The sequence below is a fragment of the Mus musculus genome, chromosome 5 (assembly GCF_000001635.26).
Source record: "Mus musculus strain C57BL/6J chromosome 5, GRCm38.p6 C57BL/6J".
NCBI classification, from domain to species: domain Eukaryota; kingdom Metazoa; phylum Chordata; class Mammalia; order Rodentia; family Muridae; genus Mus; species Mus musculus.
Genome location: NC_000071.6, coordinates 84,067,664 through 84,081,742, shown reverse-complemented (window position 1 = coordinate 84,081,742; position 14,079 = coordinate 84,067,664). Strand labels below are relative to the sequence as shown.

Genomic DNA, 14,079 nt, shown 5'->3' with positions numbered 1-14,079 from the left:
TTCCCTGCTTGTCTTACAAACTGCAAAATATCTCAGGGTTTATTTAATAACTGAGACATTCCACTTATAATTCTGCAGTTTAATAAAAGCCATGCAGAATCCTGTACTTTTATTCAGAGTTCTTTACTTTCCCAGTCTCAGCATCTGCCTCATTGATGTGCTTGAGTTTCCCCGCCCAGGCTCAGCGCTGCCATCCTGAGCACTATAATTGAGATGTAGATCCTGTATGCCTTCCAAGCGTCAAACAGAATTTACAGCAGAAACCTTCCCGACAGCCAATTAGTTGTTAGTCTACACGTGCTCATGGGATGGGAGATGGGAAAAGAGACTGCCTGCTGTCAAACAGATTCACTTAAAAATGTTACATCTCTTTCTAGATCTTTTCAAAGAAGCCGCAATATCCCTGGATACCCTTGAAGTATGCAAGAATAGAAATATATATGTATTAATATTGATGTATATATATTTGTAATATATATGTATATTTACATTGATATGCATATATGTGTGTGTTTTTTAATTTTAGGGAGGCAAAATTCCAATCAGATGGACTGCCCCGGAGGCAATAGCTTTTCGAAAGTTCACCTCTTCCAGTGATGTCTGGAGCTATGGCATTGTAATGTGGGAAGTTGTATCTTATGGAGAGAGACCCTACTGGGAGATGACCAATCAGGATGTAAGTACAGAGATACTCTTTCTTCTTCACGTTTTGATTCTTATAGTATTTTAATTGTGGAACTGATAGCTACTTGAAAAATATAAAATACACTGTTTACCATGTGATGCATTTCTTGCCATGAAAATATTCTTTATGCAAGAGCTAAAATTGAGTTGAGGTAAAAGAAAGTAAATTACAGTTAGAAAAACAAACCAAAGCAACCTCAAATCCCTTGCCAAGGTTTAGCAGTATTATAGTGTTGCTCCACTGAGTTCATGTCAGTATCATTTCTAAAGATGATGAAGAAGGAGCAAACCATCTATCAATGAATGCTGGACAGCTAACGTTTGAAATATAAGATGAGTTATATTGTGTTTTTAATAGGCAGAAATGTGAATACCCTTCTTACACTAAAAATACAATCAAAGTTTAGAAGTATACAAGGCTAACATGAAAGAAATTGTTAAGGAGTTTTCTTTCCAAGTTCCAATGCTGATGTTATGATGGCTGGGACAGACATACAATCTTTGCTTTGATCATTTTCCATCACTAATATTCAATTCATCCTTTTGAATTCTGGATTATATTGAAATTTGATATTTTTCTTTCTGTTAATAATTATAAAACTTGTATCTTGCATTGATCCCTTAGAGCAATGATTCTCAACCTGTGAGTCACAACCCCTTTGAGGGTCAAATTACTCTTTCATAGGCTCCCATATCGGATTTATTGTATACCAGATATTTCCATTATGATGCATGAGAGTAGAAAATTTACACTTATAAAGTAGCAGTGACAGTAATTTTCTGGTTGGGGGGAATCATCAAATCATGTATACCTATAGTAAAGGGTCACATCATTTGGGAGGTTAAGAACAGCTGCATTATAGTGTTTTATTAACCATTTGTCAACTAATGGTTCATTATTTCTTTGTGAATCATGTATATTAAACAATCTTTACTTAACAGCATCCTTATTGGAAACATTGCTTTTATCCTCCAATTATTTCTTATATCCTAACCCTATAGTATCTCCTTTCCTGTTTACTGTCACGGGTTCATAGGCAGATACTATCAGTTTGCAGCTCTTTATTTTTTTTTTTTCAACAACAATCCCAGACAAGCAATTAATACTGATGTTTGAAGTCCAGCCAAAACTACATCTCAGGTTCATTTCAAGCTACATGCCCCAACTGTGGGCCATGGCAACCCAAGTTTTGCAAATAGCTGATCCTTTTCATTTATATAAATCTGTACTTGAATTAATCAGGATTTGTCTAAGAAGAGAAGCAGAAAACTTGAGACATATTTGATTTTTTTAATGTCATCTATACCCACCCACTCCCACTTCTTGGCCCTGGTGTTCCCCTGTACTGAGGCATATTAAGTTTGCACGACCAATGGGCCTCCTTTTCCACTGATGGCTGGCTAGGCCATCTTTTGATACATATGCAGCTAGAGACATGAGCTCCAGGGGGTACTGGTTAGTTCATATTGTTGTTCCACCTATAGGGTTGCAGATCCCTTTAGCTCCTTGGGTACTTTCTCCAGCTCCTCCATTGGGGGCCCTGTGATTTTTAATGATAAGTTGTTAATAGCTGTTATGGGAAAACACTTGGATATCATTTCACATTAATACTTGTAATTTAAGGTATGTGTCTGTTCTCTACACAGGCACTTGTAAGAGTTTTCTGGAAAGGCGAGAGAGGACAATGGAGTTTAACTCACTTCTTATTTCTTTTGTGTTTTAAGATTTGTTTATTTTTTTTTATTTATATGGGTACACTGAAGCTGTCTTCAGACACACACTAGGAGAATGCTTCAGATTCCATTACAGATAGTTGTGAGCCACCATGTGGTTCCTAGGAATTGAACTCAGGACCTCTGGCAGAGCAGTTAGTGCTCTTAACCACTGAGCCATCTCTCCAGCCCTCTAGCTCATTATCTAGCTACTATCTCTTGCTGCTCATTTTCTCCTCATAAACCCTTGCTTCACCATGCCTATGATTCTTGCTACAGGCATTCTATTGCTCCAAAGTTGGAATGATTAACCCAGGCTGTCATGCCAAGTCTATATTCTTCAATTTTCCTTGAGTGCATAGCCAAAGAAACACCTCAGCTTTCCTTAAAATTACATCTTAGCATTTTTCTCCCATATCATCAGCATGTGATGAGATCCTTCACCTCTCTGGAGTCAGCTACACCTATTATAGTTTATTTTGTAACTTGGCTTGAGAAAATGAGCACTGACTTATACTTCTTTACAACTAGTGGAGAAGAGTCTCTATTGTCTTCAAACTTGTACTTTATGCAGCCTCATAGGAGGAACAACAATATAAACTAACCAGTACCCCCAGAGCTCCCTGGAACTAAACCACTAACCAAAGAAAAATGCATGGTGGGTCTTATGGTTCCAGCTGCATATGTAGCAGAGGATGGCCTAGTTGTTTATTAATGGGAAGAGAGCCCCTTGGTGCTGTGAAGGATCTATGCCCCAGTATAGGGGAATGCCAGTGCCAGGAAGCAGGAGTGGGTGGGTTGGTGATCAGGGCCAGTGGGGAGTGGATAGAGGGTTTTCAGAAGGGAAAGGGGATAACATTTTAAATGTAAATAAAGAAAATATCTAATAAAAATCTTGAGCTTTAAGAAATGGAACTACATCAAAAATGTCATTTGATTCCTGTGATATGTATTTATCTATAAATGAAATTTATATAAATAAATATTATAAAATTATAATTGTATATCTTTACTTAACAAATCACAAAGATGTTATTATTATTTCTCCTTTACAATGGAAATCTGGGGCCTAGAAAAGCCCAGAGATTTTCTTAATGTCACAAAATAAAGTTTACAGTAGACATATCAGTCTTTTTTCATACGTTTTAAAATCTATGATTTACCACAATTGCTATGATTTATAGCAATTGAATTATTATGTACTTCTTCTCTTTGTGTGCATGAGATATTTGATTCAATAAGTAGTCATGAATCTAGATTGAAGATGACTAGGCAAAGACTTGTTTTCTACAGTTTCTTTTTCCATGTAAATACCAGATTCTTATATCATCTTTGTACCCATTGTAAGTTTTGCTTTTAATTTTTGCCAAGGCTCATTTTTTCTGTGCTGTCACAAAGCCCTCAAATGACAATCTGTACCATGTATAGATTCTATATCATACTATAGAAATATGATTCCCTTTTTTGCCAGCCTTCAGAGTTAGTTTCTACCATACCTGAAATATTTTGAGTTCTGAGTCAGTCTTTCTTAATTGTAATGGATCCTTCAGTCCATACATACCAGATTTTGGCATTATAGAAGTTAGAGTTAAAATTATAATAGGTGAAGTCATAGATTAAACTATGACTCTAATTGTAGGTGAATTTTTCTGTGTGCTTCTATGTATATTTTCTAAGATTGCCCATACTCCAGAGACAAGAAGTCTATACTGGTATAAGTCTTACTTTTCTCCACAAGTCTCTCACTTTCCAGTTAGCCTTAGCAGGCTACCCAGAGCCTTTCTCATTTGTTGAATTGTCTAAGTTTTGATCAACATGACCCAAGCTAGAGTCATTTGAGGGCAGGGAACAATTTAAAAAGAAATGTCCTGGTAAGACTGACCTTCAGTCAGCATTGGGGAATATATTTTTTTGATTGATATTTGATGTGGGAGGACCCGGCCAATGGTAGCAGCCCTAGGTAAGTAGTCCTGGAATGTAAAGAAAGCAAGCTAAGGGTTATGTGAGAAGTGAAGCATTACACAACATTCTTCCAAGGCCATGGCTTCAGTCCCTACCTCCAGGCTCCTGCCTTGATTTCCTGCCCTTACTTCCCTCAGGAATGGATTACAGATCTTAAGCTGAAATAGATCTTTTCCCCATCTTTTGTCATTCTTTATTTTCATGCCAATAGAAACCAATTACATTGTCAAGTACCCTAAGTGTAAGAACAAGCTTCAATGTACATTAGCTGGCAACCTCTGTGCTAAAAGCCACTGGTCAACTCAGCAATTTGGCAGATGAATCCATAATAGTGCTTTAGTTGGTGGACTACAGAGTTGTATGGAAAAAGACATGAGGGACCGGAAGTTGAAGAATTTTCAAACTATCTATTTATCATTCTTCCCATTGTGAGCTATGACTACCTGTATCTCATATAGTAAATCTCCACCATTATATATATTTTTTGTTGTTTTGTAATTTTTTTTTTTTTGGTTAATAGCGTATTCAGTACTCTAGCATCACGTAATGTTTCTGTCATTGCCTCTATCTTTGTTATCTTTATCATTAGTTCTTATTCCTTGTTACTTTATGCTCCCAATTTCAGTCACTTCAGGTTCTTTTTTGGTATAATTTTCTAAAGAATATTTCAAGAATATAATAGAAGGAAATGCCAATGCTGTATCTCCAAGTATAATATAAGAAGGAAAACTACAAGTTCAGTATTGGCCAGATCTTCTCATCTATATGTACCTTAAAAAAATGGTCATCTAGTCACAAATCTTTCTAAAAAGTTCCCCTTAGTACAATGTAGGGTATTATTTGTTTAGTTTTTAGTCATCAGTGACATTTCATTTATGGATACTGTACTAAGTGTGTTGTGCTTCAATTTTGCACAAATAACAACAAAGCAGACACACTGAACTCAATAAACACTGGCTTTCATTGACAGGGAGAGAGAGAGAAAGAAAGAGAGACAGAAAGGCAGACAGAGTGACAGATGGGAAATAAATCACATAAAAATAAACAACCTCAGAGATAATTCTACAATTTTAGAACTTAGATCATAAGATCATATAATCTCTTCATTCTTGATATTATCTATCATATAATAGTTACGTTCCTGATATGATCTGACTCCAAGAGAGGGCCTTTGTTTCAATAAAGTATAATCTTATAAATTCATAGAACATACTCTAAATCTCACAGAACCTCCCTCTGTGATAAGAAAACAGAATTCAATAATCATCTTTTGATTCGGGATTGCTTATGGCATCACAGAGCAAAAGCAGTCACAGTGAAAATGCACATGAATGAGTGAGATGATTTTCAAGAAACATGAGAACATGACTTCTGAAGTACTGATAGTATCCTATTGTTAGTGGAATCTAATTTGTTACTAGAAAACATTTTAAATATCAACATTTACCATAACACAAAATAAAAATTAATATTTCATGATGTAATACTTTTATATTTAAACACATTGGCATTCTTTGGTATGTACTCCTGAATATACGAGTAGATATATTCTATTAAACAGATAAATTCAAATTTCTGTCAGTAATTATACTAATCTGTATTTCACTCACTTCTCTGATTTACTTTTTCTTTTCTTAGGCAGTTTATTTTCCGTTCATTTTCTTTTTAATTCTGCAAGTGCTAATCCAATAGATTGATTACTGCTTTTGATGTCTACAATGTACATAAAAGGTCATAAGAATATTGAGCTTTAAAGTGCGTCAACCTACTTTTGTAATGGTTGTACATCTCCTACCAATCCTATACAGTTTTCAATGTCTGATATTGGTATTTTATGTAAATACGTATGGAAATGGTGATGTAAATCACAATGAATAAATGGTTGTCTTAGCGCATTCTATATTATAGTAACAGAAATTTAATGCAAGATAGCATATAATTAAGTTACTTTTCTACTGCTACTAAAATACACCACAACCAAGGCAACTTACAGGAGAAATAATTTAATTGGGCTTCTAATTACAGAGGGTTAGGTCTTCATCAATTCTGGGCAGCATGGCAGCAAGCACCAAATACTTTGGCTGGATGGGCAGCTGAAAGCTTACATCTCAATCTACAAATAGAAATTAAACAAGGACCCCCTTTAAAATTCAAAGACAACCAAACACACACAGACAGACAGAAACCAAATTACTTTCTTCCAAAATACAATGGCATGGAACATAAGTTAATATCCAAGAGGAAAGAGTGGGAAATGGGGGGGAGGGTTATAGGGAATAGAGCAAAACCTAACACAACCAACTCCAAATACTGTAGCTGCCTATCCAATGTGCAACCATTTCGGTGGCTCTAGCTTGGAAACCTTACTTTCTGTGACATAAATCTCTGGCTACTACCACTCTCTATGTCCTGATTTATTCATCTGATATCTACTGGCACTGTCATGTCTAACATCTTGGAGTCTTCAATTAGATTCTGGCTTCATGTTTACAGGGTTATGCAATGACCTCTAAGGTCTTTAGCCCTCTCAGAACTTTCATGTTGGGACAGACTTGGTATCCGTTGCCTGGACCAACAGTTCTCTGAGTAGCAAGATTCTTTTACCTGTGTATCTTTCATGGCTCAAAGACCAGAACTACATGGACAAATGCAATGTTTGGTTACAAATTGGTGATGTATCCTGGTCCCTTGAATCATACTTATGGTTGCTTTGACTTGTATACTTTTATTAATTTATTTGAGTTATTTACATCCCAAATGCTGCCCCCCATTCTGGTCCACCTTCCCATAGGTGCCCCCTGATCACCTCTCCTTTTCACCTCCCCACCTCCCTGGCATCCCTCTTCCCTGGAGCGTCTCTAAACCATTAGAAGGATTAGAAGCATCTTCTCCCACTGAGGTCTGATAAGGCAGTCTTCTGTTCGATGTGTCCTGGGGGCCTTGGACAAGCCCGAATTTGCTCTTTGGTTGGTGACTTAGTCTCTTTGAGCTCTCAGGGGTCCAGGTCAGTTGATATTGTTGTTCTTCCTATGGGATTAACACTCCCTTCAGCTCGTTCAGTCTTTCCTTTAAATCTTCCATATGGACCCAGACCTCAGTTTAAAAGTTGGCTGTAAGTATCTGCATGTGTTTCAGGCAGCTTCTGAGATATGTGCATTTTAGGAGCAAGAAATTCCTTTTTGCCACTTTGGTTTCACTGGTTGTAAGCTTAGTTCTGCAGGCTTTTGCCCTAATGGAACCTTCTCCAATTTTCCAATTTAAATCTTAATGCCCTAATCTCTTTCCTCACATGCTTTGAGTTTAATAGTAAACATCCTGGTGCTCATTTTCCTTTCAAACTGTACATTTTGTTTTTGTTTCTGTTTTTGTGTCTGTTTTTGTTTTTGCTTTGCCCTACTTCTTCATGATCATTGTAGACCTGCATTAGCATAACTAATGTTGTCTTTCACATGACAAAGTCAATGTTTGGCTCTCAGGAAATGTACTTCAAAGAAATTAGTCCATTACTTTAAATTTAGACTTGATCTCAGGCAAGTTCCTAGGGAGAGGGCAGAAATTACCCAGATTATTTGTGAATAGATCAGAAGAATGGTCTCCAGCCTATTATTAATTTGCTCCCCACCTCATACTCCTAGATTAGGCCTCCATGTTCCACAAATTTCTAAGCACTAATGTCTTTCAAAATTCAATCAGGGACTCACACTTTTCTCCACTTACAACAATCAACCACTTTTCTTGTCCAAAAGTCCCTGATCTTCTACATTCCTTCAGGAACATTATGATTGGGCTTGACAAAAAAATAACCCACTTTCTGATGGAAACTTCTGTATTAATTACTTTTCAGTTGCTCTGATAAATCACCAAGGCCAAAGCCACTTTGAATTGAATTGCACTTAGGGTTCCAGAGGGTTAGAGTTTATGAAGAGGTCAAAGCTAAAGTGCAATGGCTATTTATTGGCAGAAGTAACAACTGAAAGCTCGCATATTGATCCACAAACCAGAGGCAAATATCACACAGGAAATGGCATGAGACTTTTGAAACTTCAAAGTCTGACCACAGTGACACACCTCCACCAAAGCTAAATTCTATATCCTTCCTAGCAGTTCTTCCAACTGGGCATGGAACATCCAAATATCAGCCTAGAAGGCCATTATCATTGAAAGCACCGCAGCATATAAAGAAATTATGTTTATTGACTTGTTCAAGATTTTGAAGGACGAGGAGTCCAAACAGCATGTAGCCAGGTCATCTGGGATACAAACTCCTGGAAGCCTCAAAGCATAATTGAGAAACAAGGAAGAAAGAATATATAACTCAGCATAATTAGAATGATAATTAATCTCTACCAGGAATGATACATTGTGACATAATTTTCTTCCTCTAGATTTTACCTCCTCTTGAGTCGCCTATCAACCTGGTGAATGATGGTAGAGCTTTCATCACATGAATCTCTAGGATACAAATCACATAGAATAAAAAAAAAAAAACCAAACAAACAACAAAACCTTAAAACAAAAACAAAAAAAAAAAACAAAAAACATTGTCCTTATATTAAAGTCAAAGAATTGGTTTAATTTATCCATTTGACAATTATATATAAAGACTAGATGCTCAGTTGAAATAAAACTTTAAATTTTTCACATTATTTTGAGAATTTACTCATCAGTACTGTGTGAGCATCATCTGGGGCCACCTTTTTCTGCCCTCCATATCCTCCTGTGTACCCACATAGTCACTGGCAAATCCATGACATTTTCTATAAATACTACAGTTGTGCATATATGCTAAAGAACAAACAGAGTCCATTGAAAACATCTAGCGAATAGCATACTGCAAAGTATTAAGTTTTAAGTAAATTCTACTAAGCTAATACTATTTAATGAATTAAGCTATTGTCTTTAGACCTCTAAGGTGACCATAGAGCATTAAAAAAAATTAATACCATCTCATAAAATAGTTAAAGACAAGAATGTAAATAAGTGAAGTTCCATTAAAACATCAGGTCAAATGGTACTGCGAATGCATCTTGGTCATGTTTGGAATTTTATTTCCATTTCCTAAATTTTAATTGAGAGTTATTTTATAATCTATTGTTTTTATTTTCCAAGATGCCTGTGCTTTTAGTGCATCACCTATATAAAAATAATGTCTTGAATAGTTTGCCTTTTGTTGATTATTACCTGAAAGAGTATTTTTAATAAGTTTTTGAGAATGTGTTCCTTAATTACATTTGGAGAATTTTTTATAAATGAGTTAAAGATACCTTAGTAATACAAACACATATTATTTGTAGTTAAACATTTTGATGTCAGCAGCAATATTATTCATGTTTTTAAAATCCCCACAAAGAGATTGATGCTCATACATGTGTCTAAAATAAATATTCGTAATGCCTTTGCCAGTAGAAACTAATTTCAAATTCCTGACAGAAATCCAAAGATGATAATAAACAGTCAGACCTTGACATTATTAAATGATACATGAGGCAGTTATGCTAATTTAGCCTTTGACTTATCCATCATTTACCATCCAAAAGTCTCTTTTGAAATAAAATTGCCATTCCAGTACTGTGAAAATATGACTGCATATACTTAAAAAAAATACATTCAGAGACATTGCAAAAAATCCATAATCATTATTTGATTATAAAATGTAAAAGTGAATAAAATATGGACTGTTCATGGCAATGGGTTTTATAAAGTAACCGCCACAAAGGTTACAGGTAAAACTCACCAGCATTTAGTTTTTTATCTTATTTTTATTTTTGATTTTGATCTTTGAGACAGGTTCTGTCTACATTGTGCTGGCTGACCCACAAGTCAGTATGTACACCAGGCTGGCCTCGAACTCACAGAAATCATCTGCCCCTCCTCCCTAGTGCTGGGGTTAAAGGAGTGTGCTACTACTCCAGTCTGCCAGGCTGGCCATTTAGCTTTTCAACATGTTCAAAACCCCTACCCCCCGTCCCCTTTTAAAAAAAAATGTTTTGCAACAAATAAAAGTAGTTGTGGTTTATAAGATAGTAATTTTGGTCAATAAAACAAACGTAAGAATAAAGTCAGAAATTAGACAAAGGTTGTTTTTCAGACTCTTCTGTGTTGCCTTGTTGGTGGTGTGGACCTGGTTCTCTTTTTACTTTGCACAGGTGATCAAGGCAGTAGAAGAAGGCTACCGCCTGCCAAGCCCCATGGATTGCCCTGCTGCTCTCTATCAATTAATGCTGGATTGCTGGCAGAAAGATCGAAACAGCAGGCCCAAGTTTGATGAAATCGTCAACATGCTGGACAAACTGATACGAAACCCAAGTAGTCTGAAGACACTGGTGAATGCGTCGAGCAGGTACCAAGCCAGACTTGAATAATTTTCATGAGTATATCTAATCAGGTTGATGTCATACATATTTTATCAGTTTAGTCAGTTATGTATTAATGTGTGAATCTGTATGGCATTAGTTTATTTAACTCTAATCTTCCATAATGTTTCCCCCTTGAAAGAAACAGAAGAGTGAACAATTATACCTGGAAGGACCTTTGCCTACCTAGTTGTGTAATGTGTCATTGTCATGAAAATAAATACAGAGCTCTATTGAAATAGCATTAGAAAACAGGATTCAAACGTGTTTGGAGCATATATACAGTTAAAAGAAATGAGATTATAAGAGGCTAAGAAAGCACTGGTGCATTTTAATACAGATGTCTAACTGTGATTACACATGAACTCTTTAGAATACATTTCACCAATGGTCATTTACATATAATTACACCATACCATTCAATTTATGAATATTGATGACAGTGAGGACTCTTTTGACTTTATCTGCTTGCACAGAGATATTTGGTTCATCATTTAGTATTCAGTTGGAAGATTTAAAACTGATAAATGAATAATCTTGTTGTGTTAAGCCAATAACCATAGTTTCCACTTTTCTGAACTGCAATAGGAATACATTTAAATAATATTGAGTATTTGGAAAATATATTTTTCTCTTTATCAGAAAAATATTGAAGTGTTCCCTCTAATAAAAACCAAGTTGCTTTCACATTATGAAATTTACTAGATTATTACTTTCAGTGTATTTAATGCTGTTGTATGTCTTTTACAAGAAAGGAAATCATGCTAGTAGCTTAATTGGATGCCCAGTAAAATAAACTGAGTAAAATTTCTTGCTTACAATGAAGTTGCATGAATTCTATGGTCTTTATGTAACACTTGTTCACTGGGCAGTTATTCGTTTTAACAGAAGTCAGAAATGAACCTTCAAAATCTGTTGATGTCCTTTGCACTTTCTAAGGTAACAGCTGAAGCCTATATCTTCTTAAAAAATATTCCATCTCTCATATCCTAAATAACTACTTTAAATTTCCCTTTAGTCAATATTAAGCCTTTCTCTTATTTATATCTTTGAATGATGTTTAGGTGATTGTCACAAATAAATATAAGGAAAGATGATGAGGGAAAAGCACTTAATGTTCTAAATCATATTGATTTTTCATAATCACCATTTTTACATTTTTACATCTGATATATAGTATTTTCTTATATATGGCTTATGGTTTATATAATATAGCATCTTATTATGCTTGTGCATATCTTTCAGACTATGTGACTTAGTACCCATACTTGACCACTAATTCTGCAGGGCTTAAGTTCCTGGCCCATTAACCACTCTCAATCATGTCACAAGATTTGATGACCCCAGTAACAAAATGAATAATATTTGATTAGCTCAAAATTTGTATATTTCATGATCCTGTTTTCCAAACTCTATTAGACTTTCATCATGGGAGTGTTGCTTAGAATTAAATATTTTCAAAAATGTGATGTTTCATTAATTTATTTTTCAAAGACTCTTTACCTGATTATTTATTTTTAATTTTTTAAAATTTTATAATATTTTGCCTAATGGTCAGAGATCAATATACTACATCATTCAACAATTATTCACCTCTCCAGACTGTGTCCTGCTGGGACCTAAGAGGTGAGAAACAGGTTTAGCCATCAGATCTAGATACCCTTCTGTTAGAGAGCTGTCACAGGGAGGATGAGAGATCTAAAAATAAATCATTGTAAAAACTTGTATTTGTTTCTACACTGGATAATGAAAGCAGAATTCTAGAAAATCTGGAGGCTCCAGAATTTGTGCATGAGAGTCATGAAGATGCCATTTATTTTAATTTATATTTTTTAACTTAAAATAAAATTGCATAATTTTCTTCTTTCCCTTTCCTCTTTCCATCTCCTCCATTGCTCCTCTTTCCCCTTGCTGTCTCTCAAATTCTCCAAACTCATGGCTTCAGTTTCCTTAATTGTATACACACACACACACACACACACACACACACACTTTACTAAATATATATAAACAGTATTAGTTATATGCATATGATTGGATAACCAATTCTTGGATTACTCCATTAAAAACAAAACAAACAAACAAACAAACAAATAAAAACCTATTTTGCCTACTCTTGCTATCTCTTCTTTGCCTATAGTTATTTTACTAGGGTTGAGGTCCTGTGAGAATGTTTTCTCTTCCTATGTAAATATGACACTAGTATCATACCTGTCCACATCTTATTTCACCCATTATGTTGTTGAGAGTTCATGGATATAGGTTCCCTGATATTTCTAGGAGATACAGTGTGACAGCAGACTTCTTCATGCTCTGGTTCTTAAATTAAGTCCACCCCCTCTTCTGTAGAGTCCCTGGAGCTTTAGGTACAAGAGTGGTATAGGAGTTGTGCTGTAGATGTGTGATTTGGAGTCAGGCACCATATGATATCTTGTTTTCTGTATGTTGATCAGTTGTGGTCTTCTGTAGTGGTCTCTGTTACAAAGAAGTTTCTTAGATGAAGGAAGAGATCTACACATATCTGTGGGTATGACTTTAGATATTTAGCATACACTTACAACTTATGTTGGTCTAGTTAAGAAGCGGTTGTTAGACTTTTCCAAGGTCCATGATGTCACTAGTCCTGAGTAACTGTGTAAGTTATCACTACTAAGGATGATTTCATTTTTATTGAACAGCCTTAAATCAAATTAGAAAAGTGTTGTCACTATGCTATTCCTACCACTGCTATACTCAGTGCTATTGTGCAATGCTGAACATTATTACAATGCATTGGCTTTATACCTTGGCAGTTATTTACTGCCTCCTTTCCTTGGATGCTTGCATGACAACTTCTGGTATCATTAGCCTGAAAGGCTCCTGCTTGATCCTCCACGTTCTGTGCCTGATGTGCATGGAGCAGTAGGGATTTACTATGATGGTTTCTTGAATTAAGTTGGTGATAAGCAGAATAGAACTGATCAGATATAAAACGTCCTTTAAGTCATATGGATAATATGTAGTATGATAGATTGTGAGGGGAAATGACAAACAAGAATGAATTGAATGAGGATATGACTGTATCCTATCCTAAAATGGAATACTTGAGTAGGGAAAGTTTGCTGAGAAAATAAGGAATTTTATTCTGGCCATATTGGATTGAAATTTATGTGAGAAACATGGAAACTGAAATCAAATGTATGGGTACATGTGAAACCTTAGCTGGAGAATACAACTTTACAAAATGAATATTATTTAATGCCATCAAAAAATGAACATAGAAAAAGCATTGCCTTTCTCTTTTGAAAATTTACTAGGTTACTATAAGCCCACATTCATAGACTACAATAAACGTCTAAGATTTATTTTTATTTTCCCCACTTGTATT

General features: G+C 35.3%; 1 protein-coding gene across 9 annotated transcripts in view; it reads left to right on the top strand.

Annotated features, from left to right (window-relative positions):
• Epha5 (Eph receptor A5) overlaps window positions 1–14,079 on the top strand; it is a 363,058-nt gene that overhangs the window by 336,076 nt on the left and 12,903 nt on the right. For all 9 annotated transcript variants that reach the window (XM_006534769.2, NM_007937.3, XM_006534775.3 and 6 more), the window contains 2 exons: window positions 527–676; window positions 10,506–10,699. In XM_006534769.2, the coding sequence (XP_006534832.1) occupies window positions 527–676; window positions 10,506–10,699 (344 nt within the window). The remainder of the gene's footprint in view (window positions 1–526; window positions 677–10,505; window positions 10,700–14,079) is intronic.